This window comes from Pelecanus crispus, chromosome 1, assembly GCF_030463565.1.
Source record: "Pelecanus crispus isolate bPelCri1 chromosome 1, bPelCri1.pri, whole genome shotgun sequence".
In the NCBI taxonomy this organism is placed as follows: Eukaryota; Metazoa; Chordata; class Aves; order Pelecaniformes; family Pelecanidae; genus Pelecanus; species Pelecanus crispus.
Genome location: NC_134643.1, coordinates 77,434,829 through 77,462,198, shown reverse-complemented (window position 1 = coordinate 77,462,198; position 27,370 = coordinate 77,434,829). Strand labels below are relative to the sequence as shown.

The following is a 27,370-nucleotide window of genomic DNA, read 5'->3' as shown; positions in this document are numbered from 1 at the left end:
GGAACAAATGAGAAAAGTTTTATTAGAAATAAAGTGGAGATGCAACTCCTGTTACTTCAGAAGCGCAGACTTTTGCAAGCCGAGATCCTAGCATTTCCTTTCGTACGCAAGAAAAAATGCTGAATCTGAAAACAGTAGCCTTAACAAAATATACATAGATATATGAGTACAGCCCGTAAACTGCCCTTCCCCACCCCCCAGCCCAGTTAGGCTACAAAATTTAATTCCTGTGGCGACAGCGAAGTCTATGAGCAAAAAGCCTGGCTGGCTGGGTCCCCATCTGATGCAGGGCTCTGGTGTTTGGGAGGCTCGGAGCAGCAGGGAGGAGCCCATACAAATATACTCTTTTCCACGTTCCTGACCTAACAACACCTTGGATCATGAAACCCCAAAGCATTTAGAGTGCCTGATTTATGGTGGTTTATTTTCTGTACAGTTTCACTGCTTCTCAGCGCATTGGCAGGCTTGGGGCAGCGAAACGGGACGGGAGGCTTTCGCTTTTCCGTCAGCTCCCCTTGGTTCCCCTTGCGTGCATGCTGCTCGCCTGTTGGATTCCCAAGGTGGAAGGGAAAGTGTAAATGTCTGGTTTTTATTATTTTCATCACGATTGTTCCCTAAACTATCCCACTAAATCCCTGGTGACCAGTATAGTTAGTATAAATGGGGATAGCTGCAGAGCTTGGTTGACTCGGGCACATTATGGATCTGGGCCACTGGCTGCCCCTGCCCTCCCTGTGCCAGCACTGGTATCTGTGGGGCTGGAAGAAAATGTCCCAAAAAAGATGTGAGGGTGAGTTCCATGCCCCTCTGCACGTGTGCTGTTCTGGCTCCAGCACTGATGCTCCCAGCCAGTCTGGAGGACAGACCAGGCAAAGGCTTCCTCCCACCATAGTTTTGGTGAAAGAGAAATCCCACACTGAAGTAAGAAGAAATCCCTCTTCAGTCAGCTTTGGGCCATTTAAAAACAGGATTCTCTTTACACGGCCACAGAGAGTGAAAAGGGGTTAAAAACCTGCCTTGCTCAAATATCTCATTTCCAGGACAATCAGGGCTCTTAAAGCTGAGGGCTCCCTTAATCCGTGTCACTCTCTATATCTCCCCTAACTTGAGGTCAGCTCCATGCTTGTCATTCATAATACATCTGACTGAAGGAGAGGCATATTCAAATCACCCTCTACAGATTATTCTCCTGGCCTCAGCCTGGGCTCCCACTTGCGTTTGGCGGCTGGCTCTCAGATGCCCATGCCAGGCAGGAATACCTGGGTGCACCCGGGTGGAGCGGGGACTCATTTGTGAGCTTTGGTGGGTCTCAGCTCCACACTTTCTCTGCAGTCACTGTAAGTGGGCCTTAATGGCTACACTCTAATGCAAAGATGGCTTTGTGGAATGGGAAAGCATTATGGTAAAAATGAAATATGCATTACCCGCATCATCTTAAAAAAAAAAAAAAAAACAACAACAGAAAAAAAGAAACCCCCAGAACCCCAAACAAGTTTGAAGTTTAGATGAGTCTTTCAACTGTTTTCTTGGACAAAGGCATAGAAATCAGGTACCTGTGCTGGTTTTGGGCTGGGGTAGAGCTAATTTTCTTCATGGTAGCTAGTATGAGGCTATGTTTTGGATTTGTGCCGGAAACAGTGTTGAGAATAGAGGGATGTTTTGGTTACTGCCGAGCAGTGCTTACGCAGAGTCAAGGCCTTTTCTGCTTCTTACCCCACCCCACCAGTGAGCAGGCTGGGGGTACACAAGAAATTGGGAAGGGACATGGCCGGGACAGCTGACCCCAACTGACCAAAGGGATCTTCTACACCATATGACGTCATGTTCAGCATATAAATCTGGGGGAAGAAGAAGGAAGGGGGGGGGACATTCAGAGTGATGGTGTTTGTTTTCCCAGGTAACTGTTACATGTGATGGAGCCCTGCTTTCCTGGAGATGGCTGAACACCTGCCTGCCCATGGGAAGTAGTGAATGAATTCCTTGTTTTCCTCTGCTTGTGTGCATGGCTTTTGTTTTACTTATTAGATTATGTGTCTTCATCTCAACCCATGAGTTTTCTCACTTTTACCCTTCTGATTCCCTCCCCCATCCCGCGAGAGGGGAGTGAGTGAGCGGCTCTGTGGTGCTTACCTGCCAGCTGGGGTTAAACCATGACAGCACCAAAACCAAAAGAAAAATGTACCCCAGTCTTTGTAGATGCGATCATCGTTTGTGATATTTGACTACAGAGCCAATTTAGCAGAGGATAAATGCTACTGATTAGTGATTATAGGAGGCAGCAGCAGAGCAGAAAGCAAAAACCCGTGGCGGGGGGGAACTGCAGAGACCTGAGGTGAGCTAGCAGCAAAATGCGTCTTCTTGGAGCCCTTGCTACAGGTGCTACAGTCTGTGCGTGGCCACCTAAAAATGAGTTCAGGAGGACGTTGTCAGCTGAGGGTACAGTGCTGCCTGGTGTGACATGGCCGAGGGTTTCCGTACGTCTCAGAAAAACTTGGCCCTGCCTTGGGATTTATGTTACAGGCCGACAAGGAGAGGCATCCTCGACTTCAGCCGCCTGAGCCCGGCCAGGAGCGGTGGGTCCCCCCTGCCTGCCGTGCCGCCCAGCGCCTTAAGGAGGCTTTGAGCTTCTCGCTCGGGACTGAGCTGCTGTTGTTCCTCTGGACCTCCCCTGAATCCCCCTAAGCCAACACCCTTTGCTAAGACCGAAAAACATTTTCCAGACGCAAGCATGTGTATGTGGGTGGGTGGGTGGGGTGCAGGGGACTATGAAAATTTCAAGGGGAGGTATGACATCCTGGCTTTCTAAATATAGAGGACCTGAACTGTGGCTTCTCTCACACGCTAGCAGCGTGCTTTCTGTTTTGAAAGGCCCCCAAAGCAAATACTGCACTGGCTGGTAGTGTGAAAAAAAAAAAAAAAAAAAAAGAAAAAAAAAAAAAAAACCCCAGTCCTGCGAGTTGATTGCAGTTTCCAGTGCTCTTGCGCAGAGCTGTTTTTTAGGCTAAGCTCCAAGCGGTGCCCACGCAGAGCCGGCTGGGCCAGCGAGGCGCAGATGGCCGTCACATGAAGGCGGTGGCAGGATGAGCGGGCTGGTGGCAGCCCCGGCGCGGGGCCGGGACCCGGCGGTGCTTCCCCTTCGTCCACTGGCCCCCGTCCCGCCAGAGGGGTACAAAGTGCAGCCCCCCCCCCCCCATCAGGAGCGGGTGCCACCTCGGTGCCTGGTGGGGTTGAGAATGTGACATTTTGGCTCCGTGTAAGGTGCCACGTCTCAGTTCCCTTTTCGTTGCCGTTATTGTCGCTCCAGTATTTGCATAGCACAACATCAAAACGCCTCAGAGCCAGAGGAAAGTGGTAGCTGCTGCTTCTCCTTTTAAAAAACAAGCAGTTATCCACGCAATACCATCGCTGTCTGCATGTGCTCGGGGTGGAGGAGCAGGCGTGACACGGGGGGGGGGGGTGCGGCCTTTGGAAAAGTTTTGCAGAACTGAATTTAATCGAGACTGATGATCTTTAAGCCAAGCTATAAAATCCAGCAGAGAGTTATATCCCAGGAATAGACCCTATTAGAGGGTCTAGTACAGTCTATAGAAAGGATCTCCTCTCTATTAAATTCTCTAGGGCTTGAGTTCTCATTTACACAAAGGGCCCTTTTAGCTGTGTAAAATGGCCATAAAGTAGGTGTAAAAATGATTGATGCTGTCTTTACAACCCCTTTACACTGGGGAAACAGTCTAAAGTGGCCAGGGTGCAAATGAGAATCTCACCTGGGTTTGTGAGAGTAAATTACATTGAGCCCTTTACAAATTCTGTGTGTCCATAGGGGTTTAATCCTACCCCTTTCTGTGGAATTCACCCAGAGAATAAAATTCCAGGACTTAAAACAAAATGATTTTCTTCAACACCTCTGTCCTTTCTGAGCCTTTTAGTCCCAGTCTTTCTCCTGATGCAGTCTGTGTGGACTCTGACACCAGGAAAAGGCTGGGAGCTGTCTGAATATGCTGTGGTAGGTGAAAATCCTTTAATTAGTACTTTCCGAAATTCTTGATCTGAGCAAAATACATGTTGTAAAACCATACCCAGGGGGAAACCGGTTCCAAACGCTACCGTGTCTGTTTCCCCATCTCTCCTGTTTTGATTTTATGCTCTTGAGATATATAAAGAGGAAATACAGAAGTTAGTCTTTGCTAGCTCAAAATGCCCCATATTTATTCATTAAGCATTAAAACACCAACAGAATATATGATGAATATTGCTTTCTTCCAGAGCAAAGGGTTAAGCTGCAGTGCGCTGATTAGTGAACCGAACTCAGCGGCGGTGGCTCGAAGCGGAGGGTGCGTTGTTACGGAGGTGCACGGCTCATGAAGCGGAGCAGGGTCTCTTACCCGGATCTCCCTTCTCTTCCCCATCACCGTGCTGAAGGCATTTGCAGTGACTTTGTGATCATCACTGCCATGTCTTTCGTGCTCTAGAGGAGTCCCAGCAAATTTAAACCCAGGGGTGAGTTGGCAGAGGCCAGGCAACGCGAGCCCAGCCCCATCGAACAGGGGCTGGCCTCTGGGAGCCCAGCGCCTGGGAGGTGATGGGAGACAGGGAGTGAAAACATGTGGGTGAGACAGAAGTGAAAGAATTAAGGAGACAAAAGCCCGGCTCTGGTGGAAATGCCACTCGGCCGGGGCCAGCAAGCCGTCTCCCACAAACAGCTCGCTGCTGCTGGCCTGCACACAGCACAGTCTAAGCTAGAGCGCTGCAGACCAAGTTATCTTCTGAACAACAAGGACATTTGGGAAAGGGCAGGGTGGGAAGCATGCCCTGCTCTGCCAGCAGAGCCTTCCTCTTGCTTCGCCAGCCATTGGGGCACAGTACCTGGTGGCGAGGGCAGGAGGAAGTCCCAAAGTTCAGCTGTCATTCAGCCTCCTCTCAATCTCTTTCCCACTTCTTGTTATCTTCTTTGCAGAGAGAAGAGCCTGCATTTTTGGCTGGAGGGACGAGCAGGCACAGCAAGGGTTGTGTAGGTGGGAGGCAGGTATATCCTCTGCCCTACGCTTCCACAGAGAGCACAGCCGGTGTCGTGCGAGGGACGGGGGACAAACCAACATCTGAGCACAAGCAGCAGGTGAGAGGCACCCCTCTGCACCCCTCTCATACGGGAGGCTGGCCCTGGCGCAGGTCCACGAGCGCTGCTTGCAGCATGCTCCACCAGAGTCGGGCAAGATGCGCTGGCTCCCGCCACCGCGCGGACGACCCCGTTGACGCCTGCAGCTGGGTCTTACATTGCCAACCTGCCCGCACGCTCCACTGCTGTCTCAGCTTGCTCCGAGCATGCCTGGGAGCCAGGCTTGGGACTTTGGATGGGTGGCGACAGGTGGGCAAGCAGACGGGGACCCTTGCAAATGTACCCCGCGGCCACGTTTACTAGTGAGTGTTATTTTGAGGTACATAAAAAAGCCCATTTGGAAGCTGATCTCAAAAACCTTCTTTTTCTGAAGCTCCTCATTTTGCAGCTTGGCAGAGAGCACCTTGTGACGCTACATCTACTCTAGAAACGCTTTCCATGACAAATACTCAAGCACATACACAGAGCAGTGCTCTAGGTGGACCACGGGAGACTTAACTATGTGGTGATCTTCTGACCCTGGAGGTATGCTGGTCTAGTCCTGGTGTGAACACCGTATGGAAGACAGTTTTGGGGTACGATTAGAGCTACTTAGACAACTAGCTTTCGCCAGACTGGGTTTTTGACTCCCTGGTGGCTATTTTTGCTGCAGAAAAATGAAGTTTTTGCTTCTTTGAAGCCTTATAGCAATTTCACTTGCTTCCTCCTTGCTAATGATTGTGGCACAGTTTTTCTGGCATGTGATTGCTCCACCCCAGCTCAGAAACACCCTTGCTCTGGCGGGGATCGGGAAATCCCTAGTCAAGGCAGGGCGTGAGCACCAGCTGCCTTGCCCTTGCACAGCTCTCGGCAGGCAGTGCAAAATGCTGCCAACTCAGAATTGCTCCTACATTTAGAAGTCCATGCTGTGCAAGTGGAAATGACAGTTTGAGGGACAAACCGACACACTTGTCTCAGTATAAGGCCCGGTATAAGGCTAATAAGACATAAAGCACTTCTAGAGCCACAATTTCAGGGTGAAAAAGCACTGTTTGAATGTGGTTAATCTATGCTGCTTATTAAGAAATCATTTTCTCTTGCCCTCATTATTATAAATGAAGTCTTTGGGAGACTGGCAGTCTCTTCGTGCTTCCCTCCCTCCACCCCATTTTAAAAACATTCATTGTTGCAGGGATATATCTTTCAGGGCTGTTGGCCCAACTCTACTGCTGGTGTGTAAGGCTGATATTGTCTTCAGAGCAGTTACACCAAAAATGCATTTGGCCTTTTGTGCTTGGAGTATAATTGGTGGAACTGGCTAGTCGCCAGGCTTGGGAGCCTGCAATTACAGCAATGTCAACATAGTTTTCAACGTGACTAGTGATTTAGGGTCTTCCACTTTAGGAGTGCAACTTGAGGTTTCTTAAATTGATCTTTTCTCACAAAGTGCTGAGTGCTCATACTTCAGAAATCTGTCTGGGGTCTCAGGCAGGGCCCACCGAATCACTGTTAGTCAACCCACTCATATTGTTGTTTATCAGTAATTGGATTAGGTAATCTTACATCATTAGTCATTCTGAAAAATCTTATGTATATTTAATATGGCAGTCATCGACATATTCACTTTGCTGTTGGTCTCAGCCTGCATTTGAAGAGGTCTTGACCTCCCTTATTACATTTCTGTATGGTAAATCCCCATCAGGTTAGCATAGATTATACCCAGAGCATCCAAGACACAATATATTCCCTAAGCACTATCAGCATAATTACAATTAAGCAGTTTGGACCAGATCCTTATCTCGTAGGAATCGGTATAGCTTCTCTGAAGGCAAGAACAGATATCTACCAGCGAGGGAAATGGACCCTATTTCTTAACTGCTGTAACCCTGCAGATGAGTTCCCAATGATATTTTAGGCTCTCATTTTGTCTATGGCTATTAAAGATCCTCTTTGGTGAGTATTTGTACAGCTGCATCTTTAGGACTTTGTGACCTCTAGGTAGTCTCACAAGGGACTTTTTGCAAGAGCAGCCATATGAAATGCTCTTAAAATGATTGAAAAATATATTCATTAAAACTGTGTGAATGTTTTGCCTTGTCAAAAACCTTACAAACACTCATCCATCCGTGGTGTCTATGGCGGCAGTATGCTGACATTTTCCGTTCCCTGGCTGCAACTCCCCACCAGCTCAGACCCTATACTTTCTGTTGCTGGCCTTCAGTAGCAGTTAAAGGGTAGAACCGAACGCCCACATAAAAGACCTGGTATCTGTGTTTCCACATCACGAAGCATACCGACAGACACACCAGGGCTGCGATCAGATTGAGAACCATCTGCAGAAGTAAGTACAGGTTGAGCATGCTGGTGAGGCTGCCACAGTCCGCTGCGTCCTGGTAGATGAAGGTCCTACTGAGGGGGTCTGCGGTGTCCAGCTTGCACTGGCAGGACTCAAGGATGGTATCGCATGTAAATTTTGTCATCTGCAAATAATGGTGTGCAGCAAAAGCCACTGCCAAAACACAGGCAACCAGACCCAGGGCACTCAGGAGAAAATACATCAGCTGAAAGAAATTATAATAAAAAAAAAAAAAAAGAAAAAGAAAGAAAAAAACAGGAAAAAACTCTTTTTCAAGCTACACAGAGAATGAGGAACACAGAACGAATGCATGCACATGTACTTCACAGGGAATGCATGCATTCAGTGCACTATCTGGATATTGTGTGCTTCAAAAATTGCAAGACAGCTATAACTCCCACTTGATGCCAAGTTCAGCAGGTCATCTCAACAGCTAGTAATTCTGCCTTGCCTATTTTACATGAGTATTGCCTTGCAAATTTGAGACCTGATGAGAGCACCGAGAAATCTATGTCTCTGTACAGCCAGAAGCTTTACAGAGAGGGAGGGAGCCTCTTCCTCTACTGTTGTACCTGCATTGGCTAGACTTACAGTCACCAGCTGAGATAAATTAGTGCAGTTGCCTTGAAGCAGAGCTGAGCAGACTGAGGCTTGGGCTGACATATTATCCCAGGCTGTGCTGAGAAGTAGGTGTTTTTGAAACTTTGCTCATGTGTTATTGCCGGCTCTTGGTTTGCATGCCCAAACAAATCTGATTTGTACTTGCAAATCAGGCAGTGATCAATCCCCTTCCAAAACTTGCCCCATAAAGGTGGAGAAGTCTTTCAAAGGTATGAAAGAGCTGCGAGCACCTTTCATTTCCCAGTGCTGCCCTCGCTATGGCATGAGAAGGACAAGGGTCTGTTTCGTCACTCCCCTACTCCTTACACCAGTGGCAGCTTTAAAATAGGGTGGCTTTTAGCAAGGGTAGCTATGCAGAGTCCACCCCCACAAGCACATGGAAACCGGCAGCGATTCAGAGCCTTTGTCATTCCGGGTTGCACCCGAGACCTTTGGATAGCAGAGCATATGGACTTCCCTTGCTTTTGATAGCTGGAACTGGCAGTTGCTGTGCTGCATACAAAATATGTGTGAATGTATATTAAAATCATATTCTGTGTTTAGCCAAAATAGCATTTTTGGTTCTGTTCAGCACTGTAAAAACATTTCTTTTTCTTGGCGTCTTATCTGTCAGACACATGGCATGTTTGGGAATCTGTTATTTTAAACAGCAACTTCTCTCTTTCTCTCTCTTAACCTCAATACCAGAAGCAAACTATCAATATAAAAGCATTTTTTATGACCTTAAAACTCCAAGTATGTATGTCTTGTTGAAATTCACACTCCTGATGTATTTGTCTTATATCTACAGAGCGAATCAATCTTCCTATTCAGTTGCCAGCTTGAAAAAAAAAAATATTTGGGCTTATTGCAGATCTTAAAGCATTATATACATTTTCTCCCCCATATCACCAAATTCTTACAGCAAGCTTCGTTTCCAAGACTTGGCTAACTATTAAATTTAATGACTTCCCCTGCAGCCTTAAACCAAGGGCAGCTTCAAAATGAGGGTGGCTCTTATTAAATGCAATTACTTTACCCCTGCAGCTTTCAAGGTAAAGGTCCATGGGAAAGGTGAAGTTGGAAAATGGGGACACCTCCTCATATAAAGCACGCAGGAGGGAGCGCTACTGACTGATGGACCCCCTCCAAACCAAGATGCTGTAATTCATAAGCCTGTGGCATTACTTCAAAAGGTAGTGCAAGTGTGTTTGATGGGAGAAAAGGAAAATGGACAAACATTGATGACCGTTCCTCCTCTCTGACAGACCAAAGTTGTTCTGCGATGCAGAAGTCCTAGCGGACTGGCTGGAAGTCCCTGGATTCAGACCAGCAGGAGACAGAATCAGGCCTCCCTAATAAATGAGATACTAAACCAAGACTACACGGTGTGCCGGATTCTCCCTGGCACGTATTTTATTTAGCTGCCAATTTCTATCCGAAGTCAGTACAAAATAGCATGAAACCCACAGCCTAAATTACTGCACTCCAGGTACAGTAAACAAGAATTTGCCTGTTGTGTACCTAAAGGGAAGGAAATCTTAGACTCCCTTCAAAAAGCACCAAATACACAGGCAGCTCTTAACAGCAATCCTCAGAGGTGAGCAGAGATGCGTGGGGACATAGGGCAATTTCCAAATAACTTATTATTCTCCCAAGACGTTTGCAGAGGAATCTCTCTGCGAGCCACTGAAAATGAACACATTTCCAAATATCAAAGGTGAGGCAAATGCAAATACTGCCTGTGAGGGAGCACAAGACAGCGAGTGCTGAGATCCCATCAGCAGATTAATCACATGCCAGACCTGGAGGCAACTTCAACATCGCAAATACAACCACGTAGTGAGCTCTGCCCAGGAACCAGAACTTGCCACTGGAAAACTGTTTTTTAACAGCCTCAGAGAGAAAGGCACTGCAATTGCTGTTTAAATAGAAGGAGAAAAGGGAAGCGGGGAGATACAGCACATGATGAGGTCAGAGCATGGCAGCTCATCCTCCTTCGGGTTCCTCATATGAAGAAGAAACATTTTAGCAATATTTACTGGCACTAGTTTTGCTCCGTGCCAAAAAGAAAATAAATAACCTAAGATGGATCAAGTTTCCCATGGAAAAGGCTTCTTACATTTATCAGAGCTGAAACCAGAAGGGTTTGCAGATGTGGATCCAGGGGACCCCATTTGAAGGTGGTGGTGGCTCAGGCACGAGCCCATGCAGGGAACAGGAACCACAGTGTGTGTCATGGCGTGGGCTGCTGGGGCTGGGTGGGCAGGAGCAGAGGGTGTCACGCTACCGCAGGAGATGCCATGATGAGGACCACAGCTAGTGATCTGTCAAATATTAGCAGATAGCCCAGGAAGTCTACAGGAGATCTCAAAATTTTCCTGTGTGGTCTTTTTTTTTTTATTATTTTTTCCACCAAGGGAGAGGATCTCTCCTTTTAAATAGAATCATAGAATCATTTAGGTTGGAAAAGACCTTTAAGATCATCCAGTCCAACCATTAACCTACACTACCAAGTCCACACTAAACCAATTAAGGGTAGAGTATACACATGTAACAGCTGGGCATGCTGCTTTGCCGTACTGCAGGGCATGCTTCCTGCAGATGCAGAGATGGGGCAGGGGCAGAAATTCAACCTGGGACTCACCATTGTCCCCGCAAAGGGCAAAGCCGCCCTCCCTTTGGGTGGTGATCTCCCTTTTTCATGGACACACAGAGTGCTGCAGATACCCGCAGTAGTCTCAGGAAGGGACTTCTGCCGAAAGCAGTTCTAACACCTCCTTCTTTAACAGGATCCAGGGCTCATGCAAGTGTGAAATGAAAGAAGCAGCTGTCGAGAGGCAGGAAGGCAGAGGGGACTGCACAGGTCTCCTCCTGTTTCCCACCTCGATGGAGTCACTTGCAGTGATTGTAGGGTAACCTCGGGTGTTGACTAAAATCCCCCAGGCCTCTGTGTGTGTGATCCTCCTCCCAAAGTGACCCTCAGGCTATGCAAGGGATCCCAGGGTGCCTACTGCACTCCAGGGAAGCCTGGCCAAGATTTTGTTGTAGGATGATGCTCAGCAGCGATGTGCAGCCTCGGTGGGCACCAGCCACCAGCATGGGTGCAGGGCCTGGGCTGGGGAGCAAGTCCCCAGGGAGGACAGTTGGGGAAGATAGGGCTGAACCCAACCACAGCCCTGGATGAAGCATCAGGCACCCAAGGAGGAGAGAATGACCCAAGTTGCTTGGCTTTGTCTCGTGTTTGTGATTTTGCATCCTCAGCCTTGTCGCCGAATAGCTAATGTTCATTTTTTTGTTTGGAGACAGGCTTTAACTGACATCTGAAGATCTGAGAAGTGATACTGGAGATTTAGATAAGTCCTGTGTGATCAAGGCCCAGGAGGAGACTTTTAGCTCCTACTTTGTTTAAAATTGGTACGTGCCTGCAGCCAGAATCCGTTTGTCTGGAGAGGCAGTGAGGAGGGGAGGCACTGGGGGATAACAGCTCCCGGTGGAGACATGGGACAGGAGAGGTGAACAGCTTGGGAATGATCACGTTTTGTGGCATGCTGCAATAGGAAACACTGGGAAGGTGTATTTTGGGGAGGAGAGTGCTTTGGGTAGGCAACAGTCCATAGGCTATTGACTGAACCAGAAGTCTTTCAAGAGAGACTTTAGATCTAATTCTGCCAGGTGATGAGGAATAACCCATTTTACATCGCCCAGGGAGCACTTTAAAAACATTTATTTTCTTGCAGGAGCAATGTCTCATTGCTCACTGCCAGGTTGGGTGGTGTTGCTAAGGGTGGCAGAGACATCTGAGCTGCCCAGCCCAACATGCCGTTCCCACCACGAGGGATGACTCCCTTCCTGCTTGAATGCCAAGTTCAATTTAATGCTGCAGGGCAAGCAATAAAAAGCCTGGCGTGGCAGCTCCCGCCCAGCCCAGCAGCTCTCTGGGCAGCCGTAAGGCTTACTTGCCAGTGTAAAGGTGACAGGGCAAGAATGTAAAGGCAATCAAAGGGCAGAAACAATTGTTCTTCTTCTCTCTTTCTTTATGTACATACAGGAGAAGCTTGAGAGAAGCACAAAAGGCACACCGAGGTCTAATTTCTAAGGAAGGATGAATGCCAGCTTTCTAAAAGCCGCTCCTTGCATTTGATTTCCTTCTGCCTTTCTCAGTTAATAATCACTGTTATTTTGTGTTGCTTGCGTCAGTATTTTTCTTGGTTATTATGTGTCTGCAAAATATTAAGAGCCCTGAAAATTACAATAATAAGGAAAAACAGCCCAGAAAACTGGTGTTAAAAACGTCCCATCTGGAACAAGCATTCTCAGACTTTCTTTTCTAGTCACTTACCAGTGTCAATGAAGCACGGTTTTGGGGACCAAGGCAGGGCATGGTACGTGGTTTCTGCACCTCTCTTGTGATGCTCAGATGGGAATTTGTTTCATGGAAGAATGCTTATCCCCATAGTTTGCTAATGCTTTCCCATGTTCATTAAATCCCACCCTGACACAAGGCACCATGCGCTGAGACACGGCTGCCGGTGCTCAGGTACAGCCTCTCTCTCCCCAACCATGGAGGCGGGCAGGTAGAGATTTCCAGCCACGCTTTTGAATTTGCCTGTGCCCATGCAGTGTCTTATTTCATGGTGAGGAGCAAAACTGCTGGGAAAATCCTGAGATGCTTCTTAGATCACATTAAAATTAAAACTTAAATTAAGCAGACTCATTTTATGCCACCCTACTTCTTATCCAGCTCTCTATGAATATCTCTACTTAATCAGTAACCCCCAATCTTTCACAGAACACTTCCCAAATTATTCCAGCTTTGTTGAACTGAATCTTTTTTATATTCTTAAAACATGGCAAATAAAAAGGTATCTTGCTCTGATTTGAAATATTTCTTATTGGAGTTTCCCCTTTATAGGCTACAGTTTCTCCCTTAGCTGCCTGGAAAATACCAGAAAACCATTCTTGCATTTCAGGTGCATTTTCACTTCTTTTCATGTGGTCTTAAAAATATCCCCAGTATCAACTTTTCTGATTATATTTAATGACATGAGAAGAAAAAGAAATTTAAAAAAAGTCAAGGTACCTTTACTGTGAACTGCACACACGTCTTCTCATCAGGTTGGTACGAAATACAAAGCATAACAAATCCCACTAAGGACACCACACAGACCTGCAAGGGAAGAGATTTTAAATGTGTCAAATTAAAAAAAAAAACAAAAACAAAAAACCAAACCCCCACAAAATTAACATTTTTTCAAGCCAAAACACCTTTCTGTGTGAGCAGGACTGTAATGCAAGGAGCAGCGTGGAAGTCATTTGAGTAGGGGCTACAGCCATGCGTGTTATAGCCTCATATGTGTGAATGCGCTTGTGAGGAGGCAAGAGCTTTAACCTTCATTTTACAGGCACTGAGGCACAAAAAACTTACTCAGAGGGACTTCTTGAATCAGATGTACAAAGACACAGCCCAGCAATAGCCTCCAGCATGTGTTTCGAGTTTTCGTCCATGTAGCTAACTATCAAAAAGGAGCAGAAGGCTTATGAAGCTGGGCTTGCAAGCCCCAAAAGCACCATCATACGTACCACTGGTTGCTGACAGGGTTTTTATGTCACCAGTACAGGGTGTAAATCAGTAACCACAGCTGCCGCTGGATAAGAAGCGGCACACTAGAGCAGAGGCTTTCAACCTCTCTTAGAGTGGACACCTTACCAAAGAAGACATCTCCCCTGCAGCCTGAGACTGCATTTTAGCCCTGTGGCAGTAATTGCTGATGGTTAACAGTAACAGAAAAGTATTTATGCACTTTATTATTCATTTAGCTGTCTTTATTATTAATTCTGAAGATTGAGATTTATTTGCAGGAGCAGATGTTCACTGGTAGGAATTTTCCAGCCATGTAAGGAGGGAAGCTCCTGCTCTGAGGAGCTAGCCCAATAAATACGACTTCCTTTTTAAAGTAGTGTTATCTGGGCCCCCCATGGCAGTTAAGTGCTTAGTGCACTCTCCCACATTTTTGGAGGACCAGCGAGCAGACTTCACAGGAGGACACAGGAGCCGCAGCTCTGCGGCTGGACTGCCACTTTCTGGCAGCTTCCGCCACGCCTGGACAAGAGGAGCCGGGTCCCCAGGTGCCCGGTGAGGGCTCCCAGTGCCACCACAGGGCTGCTGGGGCTGGATCAGGGCGTGCGAGGAGTCCTGACTGCACCCACGGAGGGAGAGGGTGTTGTTGGCAGCTGGAGCTCTGCTTGGAAGAATCCGTGCGTGTTTGAGTTGCCTCGGACAAATAGGTGAGTCAATGGGATGCACGTGTTTTTAAATGCCACTTCATAGCACACCTTTAAAAAGGGCCCAGGTGTGATGAGCCTCATGGGGACCTTAGCTGAGATGAGACAGTGTGCTTTCAAGGTGCTGAGGCTTGTCTTCATGGGGGCCCGGGAGCAAGCTTTGGCCTCCTTGCTAGGAGCATCTTGATTATAAATGATAGCTATTAAATTTCCAGTGACTACAGTGAGGATCTATATTTTTTCCCCCACTTCATTTTACTTTAGGGGGTTTGAAGACTTCTCATTAATTTGAGGCTTTCTGCTTTCCCAGAGCAGTGGGATTTGCCCTCTCGGGCCAGACCCGGGTGCGAGTTGCCTTTGCTCAGGGGTAGGACTATTCCATGGAGATGCCTGTAGGAGTGTGGGTCTCCTTCACAGCCCCATCCCTGCCTGCTCGCTGCATGCTACGGCAGTGCTGTTCAGTGCTGTTCACATCCAGATTTCCAGCTCCATAGGGGACTGCTTGACCTGCAGCGAAAAATGCATAACTGTCCTTTTAGGCAGCAATGGTTAAACACGTTTCTTTTATGATCTGATGCATAAAATACCAATTTTTTTTCTTTATATCTGCATTGTTGGTGTAAGGCACTAAACAGCAGCCCTGTAAAGGAAGAGTGCCTCTCAACACATGGATAGTCATGTCCCTCAAGAACCTGTGTGATTAATAACACTTTTTCCCATAAAGTTTTATTTCATGTCATTTCAGCAGGACATGAATAGGAAGTATTGCCTGAGAACATTTCTAAAGAAAGCGTCAGTATTATTTACTCCTTCCCATGTCATGTGTATTTATATTCTGGTCCTATGACTTACACACGGCTTCCAATTTATTAGTTTTCTTCTTTTTATTGTTGACAGCCATAGCTGACAGGGTTGTTGAGGGAAAAAACCCAACCTTTCTTGTCAAAGGTCCTTCAGTGCTGGGGGTTTTTTTGCCCTATAGTGCTTCTATGTGACTCAACCATGTTTTATTTCTCAGGATTAATCGCCTATGTCCTTGGGCCCTTGCACTGTATATTAATCTTTTAATTCAATTAACATGCCCATAAAACTTAAATCTTAAGGAGATCATATCTCTAGTAATATCCAAATGATAAACTCCCCCAGTGGCAGTAGTGGCTGAAGGAAAGAACTTGCAGCAAGAACTGAAAAAAAAAAAAAAATGCTTAAATACACTCGCTTAACGTTACATCCCCAAATTCATGTGAAATCAAAGGGACTGCTCACGTCAAAGCTAGACCTAAGTATTTTTGGGATCTGGTGCTGAAGGATCTTGTTATGAGCAATAAGTCAAAATTGCTTTGCTTCAGCTAGACTAGTGGGCATTTACACTTGCATGAACTGAGGGCCAGATGTGCCTCCAGGTTACTCCCGTGAGACACCATGGGACTGTGCCCGCTCTCCCATTCCTGTTCCCATTTTCCCACAGAAAGCCGACAGAGCTTCATTCATTTCCGAGGGCAGATTCAGACACCAATGGTGGAATTTTCTCTCTGCCATCAAGTGCCTCGTACAACTTCTGCAAAAACCCTGCAGGCTTTCAATGCAGCAGGATCAGACATCCCTCTTCAGAAAGTTCCCATACAAAAGACTATTGTTTAAAAGGATTTCCATTCCTGCACATGCTTTCTAAAGTTCCTCCGGGATTTAAATTATATACTGAGGGATACTTGAAGAGGCACATTTGTAGAGAGATATTTATAAGAGATTACACTGGGTAGGGATTCCAGCAAGTCTTGGTCAGGATATTTCAGAAGGCTTAAGTATTTCTTTTATAACAATATAACAACTTTTTTTTTTAACCAGAGATGTGTATTTTTGTAAGTGACGCTAAAAAATAATGTTGCTGAGAATTATGACCCATATATATTTTACATTTCGGTTCTTTAAAGGTAAATTCACTCATTGGAGCAAACCAAAGTGTGGAACATTTATACAGAAAACGGCTTTATGCTTCTATTTTATACATTATTAATAGATCAGGTTTGAATTATACCTGTGAAGTGTAATAGAATAACTATAAAAATCCTCTGGTAAATACTCCTTAGGACCCACTAAGTGACTAAGACAGCTGCCTTACAGCAGGCTCATTATGGATGCTGTTGATGCTGATTGCTAAGTAGCATTAGGTAATCCTGCATCCTAGTGCTTCAATAGCCATTGCAGTATCCCAGCATGAAGCATACGTTTTCTATGCCTTATTGACTAAGCACTCAACATAAAATGCAATTGAACTTGCTTTAGCACTTGCTTGCCACCAGTCGATATGCATTTGTTATACAAATAAAATAGATTCTATAAGAGCTGCAGAATAGCAGTTAATTAGATCAGTTCTTGTAACAGTTATCTGGAAATCTAGAAATATGCATTTCTATGTGGAGAAAATTTCAACTCAAGTTTATTTCAAGATCCTATATTTCAAAATTTTCCAGACGGACTAACACACTCTTTGCTGAATAGGTAGTGACGTGAAAGGTTATCCAAGGAAAGAATTTAAATTTAGAAAAGCACTGTCTAGAAAAAGACCTGAATGTGATACAGATGTATTTAGGAAGGGTACAGATTTAATTTTGGTTAAGGCATACCCTGTGAAATCCCCCAGTTTACAATCCAGGGAAAACAGCTCTCTACTAGAGCTGGCTGAAAAACTTAGAATTTTATGCTCTAGAAAAGTTTCAATATTATTTCTTTTTAGCAGGAGGCAGTAGACGTTCCTTCCATTGGGCAGGAACATCCCAGGGCTGAAAAGTGACTTAAGAGTTCTTTTTTTTTAAAACACAATCAAAATAGGAGTAGATATTTTCCAGGTTGCCCCCACCCCAAAGAGGGCTAGAGCCTGTTGTCATGAGAACTGAATTAAGATCCTATAGATTTCAGCAGAAACAGGACCTGATCCCAACCACATCTAGGAGTGGGTCCCAGCTGATTTGCCTGGGAGGATCCCTGCACCCACAGAGATCTCGCATGCAGTCCTTGGCTCTTCAGGACTTTGGCAAACTAACTCTCCCTGCACACGGACACAGGCTAGCACAACTGGGTGTTTTGCACAGCTTGGAGCCTCACACACGGCTGCAAAATAGATGGCTCAACAGTGAAACTGCAACCGCAACGCACATTCGGCACTTGCAAGGAGCATGCCTTTACATATCTTGATCATCTTAAAACCAGAACACAAGCGGTAAAGAAGAAGAGTGATCTCAAGCTTTCTGTACCTGAAATCCCTCACCACCAGCTTTACTTTAGCTGATCTCACCGTGCTGAAGAGCTCCAGCTGCCACTGAAGCACGGCAGGCTGGCACCCTGCCCAGCACGGTGCCGGCATCCTCCTGCACTAGCCGACCCTGTCCCTCCCACTAAACTTATTACTCTTCTGAAAAGTGTCATGGATGAGAAAAACAGGCTAGTCATCTCCGACAGGAACAAACACAGGTGGCAATGCAGAAGGTTGTTTGGACAAAGCCCACAGACGTTGCCACCCAGTGAGGACCATGAGGCTCGGGGCAAGGGAGCTGCTCTCCCCATCCGCGCCTCCCTGCAGCTCCCTCGTGTCTGGTCCTGCAAGGACTAAGCATAAGGTCTACAAGTGGCACAAGGACACCCCGTGGTAGTGATGAAGGTGGTTAGGTAATGTATGGAACTGGGGGGCATATGAACCTGTAGGGCACAAATTTCCACTCTGGTTTGCATTCGTTATCTTTGCACACTGACATATCAATGTGGTTTGCTTTATTTTGACAGCTTTCAAAACCACAGATTGCTCTAATGTGCCTGCATCTCTCCCTTGTATATTTGTGAAACTGTTTTTTCTTTTGTTATTGCTACAATTTTAGCCTGAGTGTTCCTATATAATAGGTGGTTTTCTCCAGCAAAGTGCTTCCTACCCAGCGCATCTTGGAAATCCTGGCACATGAGGCAGGTAAAGTGGGAGAGTTGGAAACATCCACCAAGATATGAAGGAAGGAGGCAAAAGCCTAGTTCAAAGGAGCATCTTTGGTCTATGCCACACCACAAGACAAATGCTGCAAACACTCACAAAGACATAGTATAGCTCATCTGCTCTTTGGCGAGGGGGGGCTTGTTAGCAAGAACGTCCTGCAACAAGCTTTAGGGGCAGAAAGCAAACACATTGGAGGACAATACCTCTCAAATATAGGAATATAGGCAGTGCAATGCCACATGACATTGCTGAGACCCACAGGTGGTCTCTTTCTTTTTAATAAGAATGTAAACTTTCAAACCTCAGGGGAAAAACTGCTATTAACAGAATTAGGAAGAAATTTCCATTATGAACAAGTTATTTCATAGTTGCTCACTTCAAGACACTATGGATCTTTCTGTTTGTAGGGACAAGGGTAAAGAAATTATCTGTTGGAACTATCTCTGAAGTCTCTGGCTTACCCTCAGAGTTGATACTTGGCTTGATGGCTCACCCGCCTTATCAGATATGGCAAGGCTTAGTTCCCCTCCGCACGTTTGGAGAAGCCATGTTATCCACCAAATTTAACAATCCCACTGCACACAGACTTTGATGCAAGAAAGAAAATGTTCCTGTTGGCTTTGCCATTATGAACCAGGATCACCTCTGATGCCAGGCGCCTGTACCGGCTGTTGCAGACAGCAACACTGACTTTCATTTGCTTTATGAGGTTTGAGGAAATGGCAATGAAAGCGGGTGCTACAGGCAGCTTTCACTGCTAGCTTTCCTCAGCCTCAGGTCAGCCTAGGTCTCACTACCTTATGTAAAAAAGCCAGTCTGCCACACAGAGATATTGCACCTTAATGGTTTTTCCTCTTATAGATTTCTTGTTAGATTTAAGGACGGTCTAGCTGCATATAAATTACTTCCAGAAATAATAGCTGTAATAATAATGATAAGCATGTATATTGTGGTTGCAGGCAAAGGCCATTGTCATCTAGGAAATCATTCTCTTAACAGCCATAAAACCCCATGATAACTGACCATCCCTGCCCCACCTACAGAATAAAATAATGATGTCTTTACTACAGGTCCCTTCAAACTATGCAGTAACACACCGTGACAGATGCACAACTTTCTTTTAAATTCTGTAAAGTAATCAAAAACCTGCAAGAACATTCATAATCAAAGGAAACTATATTTTTCTGTAACAATCTGTGCTGGTTTAGGTCAGTTGCTCAGCAGTGAAAATGGTCACTTGTGCTATGGTGAGATTTAATTCCCTCGGCAAAGCACTGCCAAGGCTGCCGTCACTTACAAAGCCAGGAGCTGCGGCAGCAGTCCATTACTGCTGTTAAGTCAGAAATGCAGTGCCAGGTGATCAAAAGCCTGGGGGAACCAAACAAAAAAATTAAAAGATCCCAGAGCCAGCAGTGATTTGCAACGTGAGAAGTGTAGCATGGCTAAGAGTGCTACATGAACACAACTCACCGCTTGAAATGTGTCCATGACTATGAAGATGTGGAAAGCCATCATCTCTATAGTCATAAGGTTACCTAGGCTGAGGAAACCTGTTTGAACAATCTCCCTCTCTAAATCTTACCTAGGCTTTTTGCACAAACATAATCCAGCCAGGAACTCTGATTTCCTCCCTCCTTCTCCTTGAGGCTGGAGCTGGAGCAGGGGGCTAAAATACAGAGGTGTCCAGGATTCGATCAGTATTTGACCAGGTATCACACAGACCTCTGGTGTGGAGCTACCTTCTCAAACCATTCTTTGAAAACATTTCATCATTTTTTTCCATCAAAGTTTTCCACTCTATACCTGATCAAAATAAAAGTATTTCAGTTAATCAGGCATCAATGCATAGTTACTCTTAGAAAACGATGGGATTTAATGGCAGAGGGCTCTGAAGAATACATCTCTGGTACTACATACATATATGGCTATAAACAAGCACTGGAAACCTCACCATACCATGTTTCATGCAGTGTACATGGTTGCATACCATCCAGAGTTTCACATACTTTGGAGAAGGTTCAATTAAATACCTAAACTTGGAGGCTCTTCTTGAAGGCAGTCCTCCCTCAGACCTTTGATGTTTGCCCATGGCTAATTGAAACTAGCTTGTATAAAAAAATGGATGCCTGCGTGACTATAATTTCCATTAGCTGCTTTGATGGCACCAGTTTTTAAGTGTCACCTTTTATTAAAAATTGAAATCGGTTTCCCTAATAACAAGTAAAAGTTAAAAACCCAGCAAGGCTGTATAGGAGGTAAAGCCTGACTGAAAGCCACCTCCACAATTGCTGCAGGAAAAGGTGTCAAAAGCAACAACAAAAAAACCCAGCAAGGGGCCAGGGCTAACAAGAAAGTGTCTCTCTCCTTTCAGGCTTTAAAAGAGAACACATTTCAGGGGTTTTTAAATAGTCAATCATCCCCCGTATCAATATGGAAGGGGATCAGTTGCCTCTTGCTTTAGCTGGGGATGCTTCCCAATTATTGACCCTCTCTAGGAAGATAAAAAGGTTGCCTCATGCATAAAGCGGTTATCTGATGTTTGGCAGGGCCACCACTGTGCAGCCAGAGCATCTGGCCTCATGGAAAAATGTTACACCTAGCAGGTGGCGGGATCTGGAAAGAGAAATGCAAGGAGGCTGGTGGGGGCTTAGCTGTACAGGTTTGTCTCATTTTAGCATGTGAGAGACCATCTGCAGAAAGGCTCTTAGGTGGAAATATCTACAGAGCCTCATCTGTGGGGAAATTGTCAGAGACAACGTGGCCCTTGAATTGCTTCGTACACTGAGCCGGGGAAACCATCTGCATTATAGGAACAGATACAGGTACAGCAAATACCTTCTGGTTTAGCGGAGCAGGGGTCTAGCCAACCCCAGCTAACCGTCAGGACACACACTTAACCCCAATTGCTAATTTATATCGCTTTATAGCACGGCACTGTCCTTTTTTTCCCAGACAAGTGTATACAATGCTTCTTCCTTTCAGCATGCGTCTCACAACAATGTTCTCAAAGCATCTCCTTAACAGTTATACACACCACCATCATTGTACCCATTTTCAGAATGAAAATCCCAACCCTGGCCTCTCCCTGTTGCTGTCTTCTACCATTTCAAAAGTCCAGCTTGATTTTAGGGGCCCTGCTGCTTCCCCGGGAACTGGGGATGCTGGAGCGACTTTGCGGAGAGCTGTACAAACCAAAGAGGGTGCTGGGTGCCGAGAGCTTGTCACACCGCCTTCCTGCCCTTCCAGCCCCAAAGCGACACAGACCCTGACAAGCTAAAGAGGCAGAGGCTGGGTCAGAACTGCCTGTTACAGGCAGCGCTATTGATTTTGGCACTCGGGTTTACCAGCCCACAGGCATATGCTGAGACAGCGACAGCACCCACCATCTGAGTCAGACTCTCATGCAGAAGTACATCAATCAATCAAACATCTCGATTATCAGCATCTGATAGGGGTACGCAGCATCAGGAGATAGTCCTGGCTGTTTGCTACCCACATTGCACTAAGCATCGAAAGATCTTTGAAGCATGAAAACCAAACTCCTCTGCCAGCCCTGTCGTATGGACGGGTTGTCTTGCACCGTTCCCTGACACTGCCACGCAACGCGCTCACTCTTGCCCCTCATCTGCAAACTGTCCCTCACAGCTGCGTTTTCCAGCTACCATGGGATCTTCATGTGTCTCACCTATGTTTGTCTGTGACCTGCTCAAAGCAAAGGATTGGTTTCCTTTGGTGAAGATTTTGGCTTAATTTTTTTTAAAGGTTCTTTAAAAAAAAAGGTATGAAAACTTAGAGACATCAATATTTCTGACCCCAGGTAAATGAAGAATAATTAAATTGCTTTTTCAGTTAAAAGCCTGCCTGTCTTTTGCACCACAAAGCTCCACATCAGAGAAGCCAATGCTTGAACGGTGTGGCCAAAAGGCAACAAGGCATGGCTACCCCTTGGGTAAAGCTCAGGGACCCTCTGGCCTGGGGAGACACTTGGGGAGATGTGGCCCTGAAGGGCCTGAGCAGGGAGAAGCTTCAGAGTTCCTGGGCTGGGGGCTCGGCCTGTGGCAGATCTTTTGAGACAATTTTTTGCAATAAAATAAATGACAGCTGGAGCCATAGTTGCTGCCTTGAGCTGCCTGAGAAAAAGATTTTTTAAAAAATGTTTTTAAAAATCCCAATTTTATGTACATTCATACACATATATGGATTTAAAACAACTTTCCAACAGAAATAATAAACACCCTGGATAATAATTTCCGATGAGCGTTTCTGTAACTTTCTTAACTGCCTGAGTCTGCAAAACGGGGCTGAAAGGGAGCTTGCCTGTGAAACTCTGATACTCTCTACTTTTGATCACAGTGGAAATAATCTAAAAGCAGATTTTTCAAGGAGAAATACATCGTTTCTTCTTCTGGGTGTCAAAAGGCCACAAGCTAATGAAAAAGAATGAAAAGGATACCATTAATATCTACTGCTTCTGCAACACTTTTCATCCAAGGATCTCAAAGCAAGGGGTGACGGATAGCCATTATTAACCCCACTTTACAGGGGAATAACAAAGTCTTAGCAAGGTTAAGTAACTTGCCCAAAGCTACACAGCAAGTCAGTGGCAGGACACAGAAAAAATATAAAGCCCTGTGCTCCTGGGTGGATTTGTGAAGAGTTTGTCCAAGCTCCTTCAAAACAGCAAGAAGGAAGAGACTGGCAGGGTGGTGCAGCCTGCAGTTTCGGGTGCTCAGGACAGGTCTCATGGAGGAGCCGGGCAGCTGGTTCAGACCTGGACACCTTCACTGTAAATGGCTACAGGTAGGAGAAACAAATGCCACCCTCGCTGTTTTTAATTGCATTTATTTGCCTGTCCCTAGCTATGCGGCAGAGGCATTTTACAGGGAATAGGTTGTTGAAGCTGAAGCAGAAGTGGTAAATCAAGTAGGCTCTGTGGTTTCTGTCCCTAAACCTTTCCTTTGGTTTCTGACTAATGCCCCGCAGATTTCGGATGAAACACGTTTCAAACTAGTAGGTTTTAACTGGGTTTCATGGTGAAACGCTTCTGATGCATTGCAAGTTGTATCTTTTCCTTCTGCAGGAGCTGCGGGAGGGAAGGGCCAGTGCCAGGCACCCCTCGGGGTGGACCCCTTTGGTGTCAGGGGCTTCCTCTGCTCCCCATCAGCAGGTCACTGGCCACATCTATTCCAAAGGATGGTGAACCCAATCTCTGGCCTGCAATATCCTCATATACCTAGGCGGTCAGGTTTTGAACCAGTTTAATTTGGACTGCTTTGTATGGTTTTTCCTTGGTAGCATTTTACTCTAGCTGCTTCTCTAAATAAGTTCCTTTTCATTCGTGGTAATGCACTAAAGCACTTGATTTTCAGCAAGGAGCGGTGTCACCATTTTGCCACTAATAAAGAAGAAAAAAAAAAAATCTTTCCATCAATCAGGGTCTATTTAACACATTAGCAATTTTCCTTCATTTTTCTGTCATCCTGCATTAACAGCCGTGGGGTCAAATCCAGCCCTGGTGTAATTCCAAAGGAGTAACACTAGGAATGAGCTTCACCCATTATCTCTAATGTTGCTAAAAAGGTCTCAATAATAGGTTTTTTAAGTTCTTGATTCTGAATACTAATCAAGTCCTTTAAAAAGAGCACTTGAGTGGGATGCTACTAAAACAAATATGCTCTGGTATTTTACACCACATCTTTCTGTTCTGTTGCTCATTTCTGTGCAAATAAATGAGTTTCTGGAAGTCACTTTCTACCACGAGGTTTGTTCTCGAGCAGCATGAGGATCATCCATCCCCTACCTATATGCCCTCTGCAGCCTCCCTCAGCAGCCCAAGAGCCAGCCCATAGGACGTCCAGTCACACATAGGATGTCCTAGCCAAGGGTCCTCCTTCACAGACTAGTTGCCCCTCACGTGTCCGGAGGCCAGTCCTCAGCACGCTCCCCACCACAGCTCACCAGCAGCACCCTATGACCCGCACACCCAGGAACTCCAGCTCAGCACCTCCTGGCCATCTCCATCTGATGTCCCAGTGGGCACCGAGTACCCCCATGGAGATATCACAGCACAGCAACAAAGTAAATGCAGCATCATGTTGTACGTCCTGCATTTTCCCCCTCAGATATACGCTTTGCATTACTCCCGTGGTGCATCAGCCATGGCCAGTGCTCCACACGCTCTCCTGCTGGGAGGCTCTGGGGCTGCACCACCACCTCCACCTCTCCTTTCTAGCACCGGTTTCCCTTTTACCATCTTCTCTGCTGGCATCAGACCCCTCTTTCCCTTCTGCTTTGGGCAGTGTGGTTCCCCAGGAGCCTGCCTGGCCGCATGCCCCCAGCACACGGTCCCTGCCATCCCCCTGAGTGCAAGCAGGAGGACATCAAAAGCCATTCTGAGCCAGGGTGAAATCAAACCGCATTTGAACGTGCCAGTGGCTCAACACCACACCAGAGCGCCCAAGGTGAGAGTCACCATCTGACTCAAACCATGGGTACAGTAACCCCTCCCCATGGGTCCTGACCTGCAGCCCACAGGGTGCACTGGTCTTCCCAATAGCTGGGCACCCTGTAACATGAAGCAAAATGAAGCCCTGACCCCCACAGCCAGCGCAATCCCAGGAGATGTGTTCCCCCAGAGGTTATCCTGGCTGGCTGGTGAGCGCAAAACACGGCTGAGAGACGAGCTTTGCTTTTGGGGATTAGCTCAGGAATGCACACAGAGAGTCTTGCCTGTTTTTCAGGGGGGAACTCTGAAAGTGACTGAGCTTTGCCTCGCGTGGGCATCCAAATGTCACTACTGCCGGCAGCTGCTGCTAAAAACGAGAGGGGTTAGAGCTTTGTTTTCAGAAAGTAGCGACTTTGGTGAGGTTTCAGGCCTCCCCAAAGGAGATGAGGCGTATGTGGATGTCTCAGATGGATGCTGTTTGGACACTGATGACATTCACATGGGCCAGGGGCTGCTTCCACGGCTTTTCTCATATCCCTGGCCATACACTAGTTCAGTCCAGCTTACTCTGTCCCCAGCTTTTTCTAGTGAAACAGCTATTTCAAACCTGGGATACTACTAGTGTTGTCTGGAAAAGACACAATCTGACCTCCTGAATCCCCAAAATAAACAAGAGGAGCGAAAATGTCATGTGCTGCTATTTTATCATCCGTGCTCCCCCCTGGCTTATAACAGCAAAAACCCCAGGAGGAAGTTCTCCTCCTGAGCAAGGGCAGGCTCTGACCCCAGGAAACATCACTAACCTCTTAGATACCTCTTCGGTCAGAAACAAGGAGATCAATAACAGGAGCTCTTCCTTTGGAAGTTCAGGCCCTGCTCCTTCCACTCTTTGTAGGGTCGCCCAGCAGGATTAATACAGCAAACCCCAAACAGTTCAGGTGTTCAGATAATCCTCTGACTGGCAAGGAATTACATTTATGGGAGATGCTCCCATAGCTGTTTTATTTATTTGCTGGGAGTTCTTACAGTCTAACAGCACCCAAAATAGTGCTAACACATCAATACATATTTTCCCAAAGCTTGCTGCCTAGGGAAAAAACCCTGCATACTAAATTACATCCACGGCACGTCCCAGGCTCATAATCACTGACCCTGTTTCTCCACAGGCAAACCACACGTCCCTGAGCACACGGTCAAGCGGGGCCACACCACGCACGGCACCGAGACCCCCACACCTCCCCGCCACCCCTGCAGGGGTGGCTGGCACTGGGGACCAGCCCAGGCTGCCCCACCGGCGGTGCCCCCTATTTACACCCAGCAGGACCCTGCCCTTTACCCAGTCCCCGCCAGCCCATGCGGCGAGGCTGGCGTGTCACTCGAAACTGTGCGTGACTTGGCAGCAGCCACCGGCGGGCCCTGGGACGGGCTCCCTTTCCCTGCCACGTTACCCATCCACCAGTGCTGTCCCCCTCCCCACAGCCATGTGCAGTCTCTCCCTCCCGTGAGGGAAAAGTCGGGGAGCGGTGGGCAGGAAAGGGGTTAAATCGCAGCGGTTCTTCAAGACAGCACAGGGAAGAAGCTCAAAAGACAGCCATTTCTCTCCTCTCGCTATTACCGACGCGCCCAGCTAAAAGTTGAGAGTTATGCTCTCACCTCTAAAACGTGCTTGTTATGGTTTGGTAGGGAAGGCAGTGTAAGTAATCAACATTTTTTTTCAGCATCACCAGGCAGGAGTTCACTGCAAAGCACAAGCTAATACATACATCTAGTGAACAGCAACCCTGTATTTTATTTAAGGTCTGTTGAGTATTTCAGGGAAGAAGATGAAAGATCGTGTTATTCTGCAGGAGCAGTTTCCTTGGGAAAGTATACCCAGACATTTAATCCCAGGAATATTTATAGTTAGCATAACTCAAATGGTGTTGTGCATGCAGTTGGTTAGTCTAAAGTGGAGCGTCATGCAGCTTGCATTAATGTTGGCAAAGGCACTTTATGGAGAAACAGACTTTATGCTTACAATTATCCCAGCCCAATATGGAGTGTCTCTGACTAGCAGAGAAGAACTGATGCCTGCCATAAGGAAGCCCAGCACTGTTATAGAGATGCCTAATGCCAGCTGCAACAAAGCAAACAGCAGCGGGAAACGGCAGCCACAACAAGTGTGGGATTCCTCCTCCTGGCCAGTTTTGGGATCCCCCTTGGTTTTCTTCTGCTTCTTCTTCTTCTTCATCGCGGACTCCTGTGTCTTGCTCGAGTCGGTGCTTTTCTCCCCTTCGGGTGCCTTCCCTGTCTGGCTCTGGTTATTCAGGGACGTGCTGTGCTGGGGTTTCTTCTCCTCCTCCTTTCCCATGCCGATGAACTTTAGGTTTTCACGTGCGTGTGTGTGTGCGCACTGATGGGGGTGTGAGGTTTTTTTGCCCCCCAAAGCTTCGCTTTGTGCTGGCTGAGTTGTTCCTGGTATTTGAATCAAGGAGGCTGAACAAATATGGAAAACATTTGGAGCAGATTGTCAGAGCTTCGAAATGCCACATATAGCCCTGAGAAGAGGGGGATTCAAGGGGGGTAGCGAACTGCCAACGTGCAGGCGCCGGCTCTGCACGGGGGCTGGCTGTGCAC

General features: G+C 46.6%; 1 protein-coding gene across 1 annotated transcript; it reads right to left on the bottom strand.

The window, feature by feature from the left end:
• Window positions 1–7,287: 7,287 nt before the first annotated feature.
• SSPN (sarcospan) lies at window positions 7,288–27,285 on the bottom strand. Its single transcript, XM_009489525.2, is given in 4 exon segments — window positions 7,288–7,653; window positions 13,132–13,218; window positions 26,772–27,161; window positions 27,163–27,285. Coding segments are annotated over 4 exon segments (966 nt in total).
• Between the last annotated feature and the right edge of the window lie 85 nt (window positions 27,286–27,370).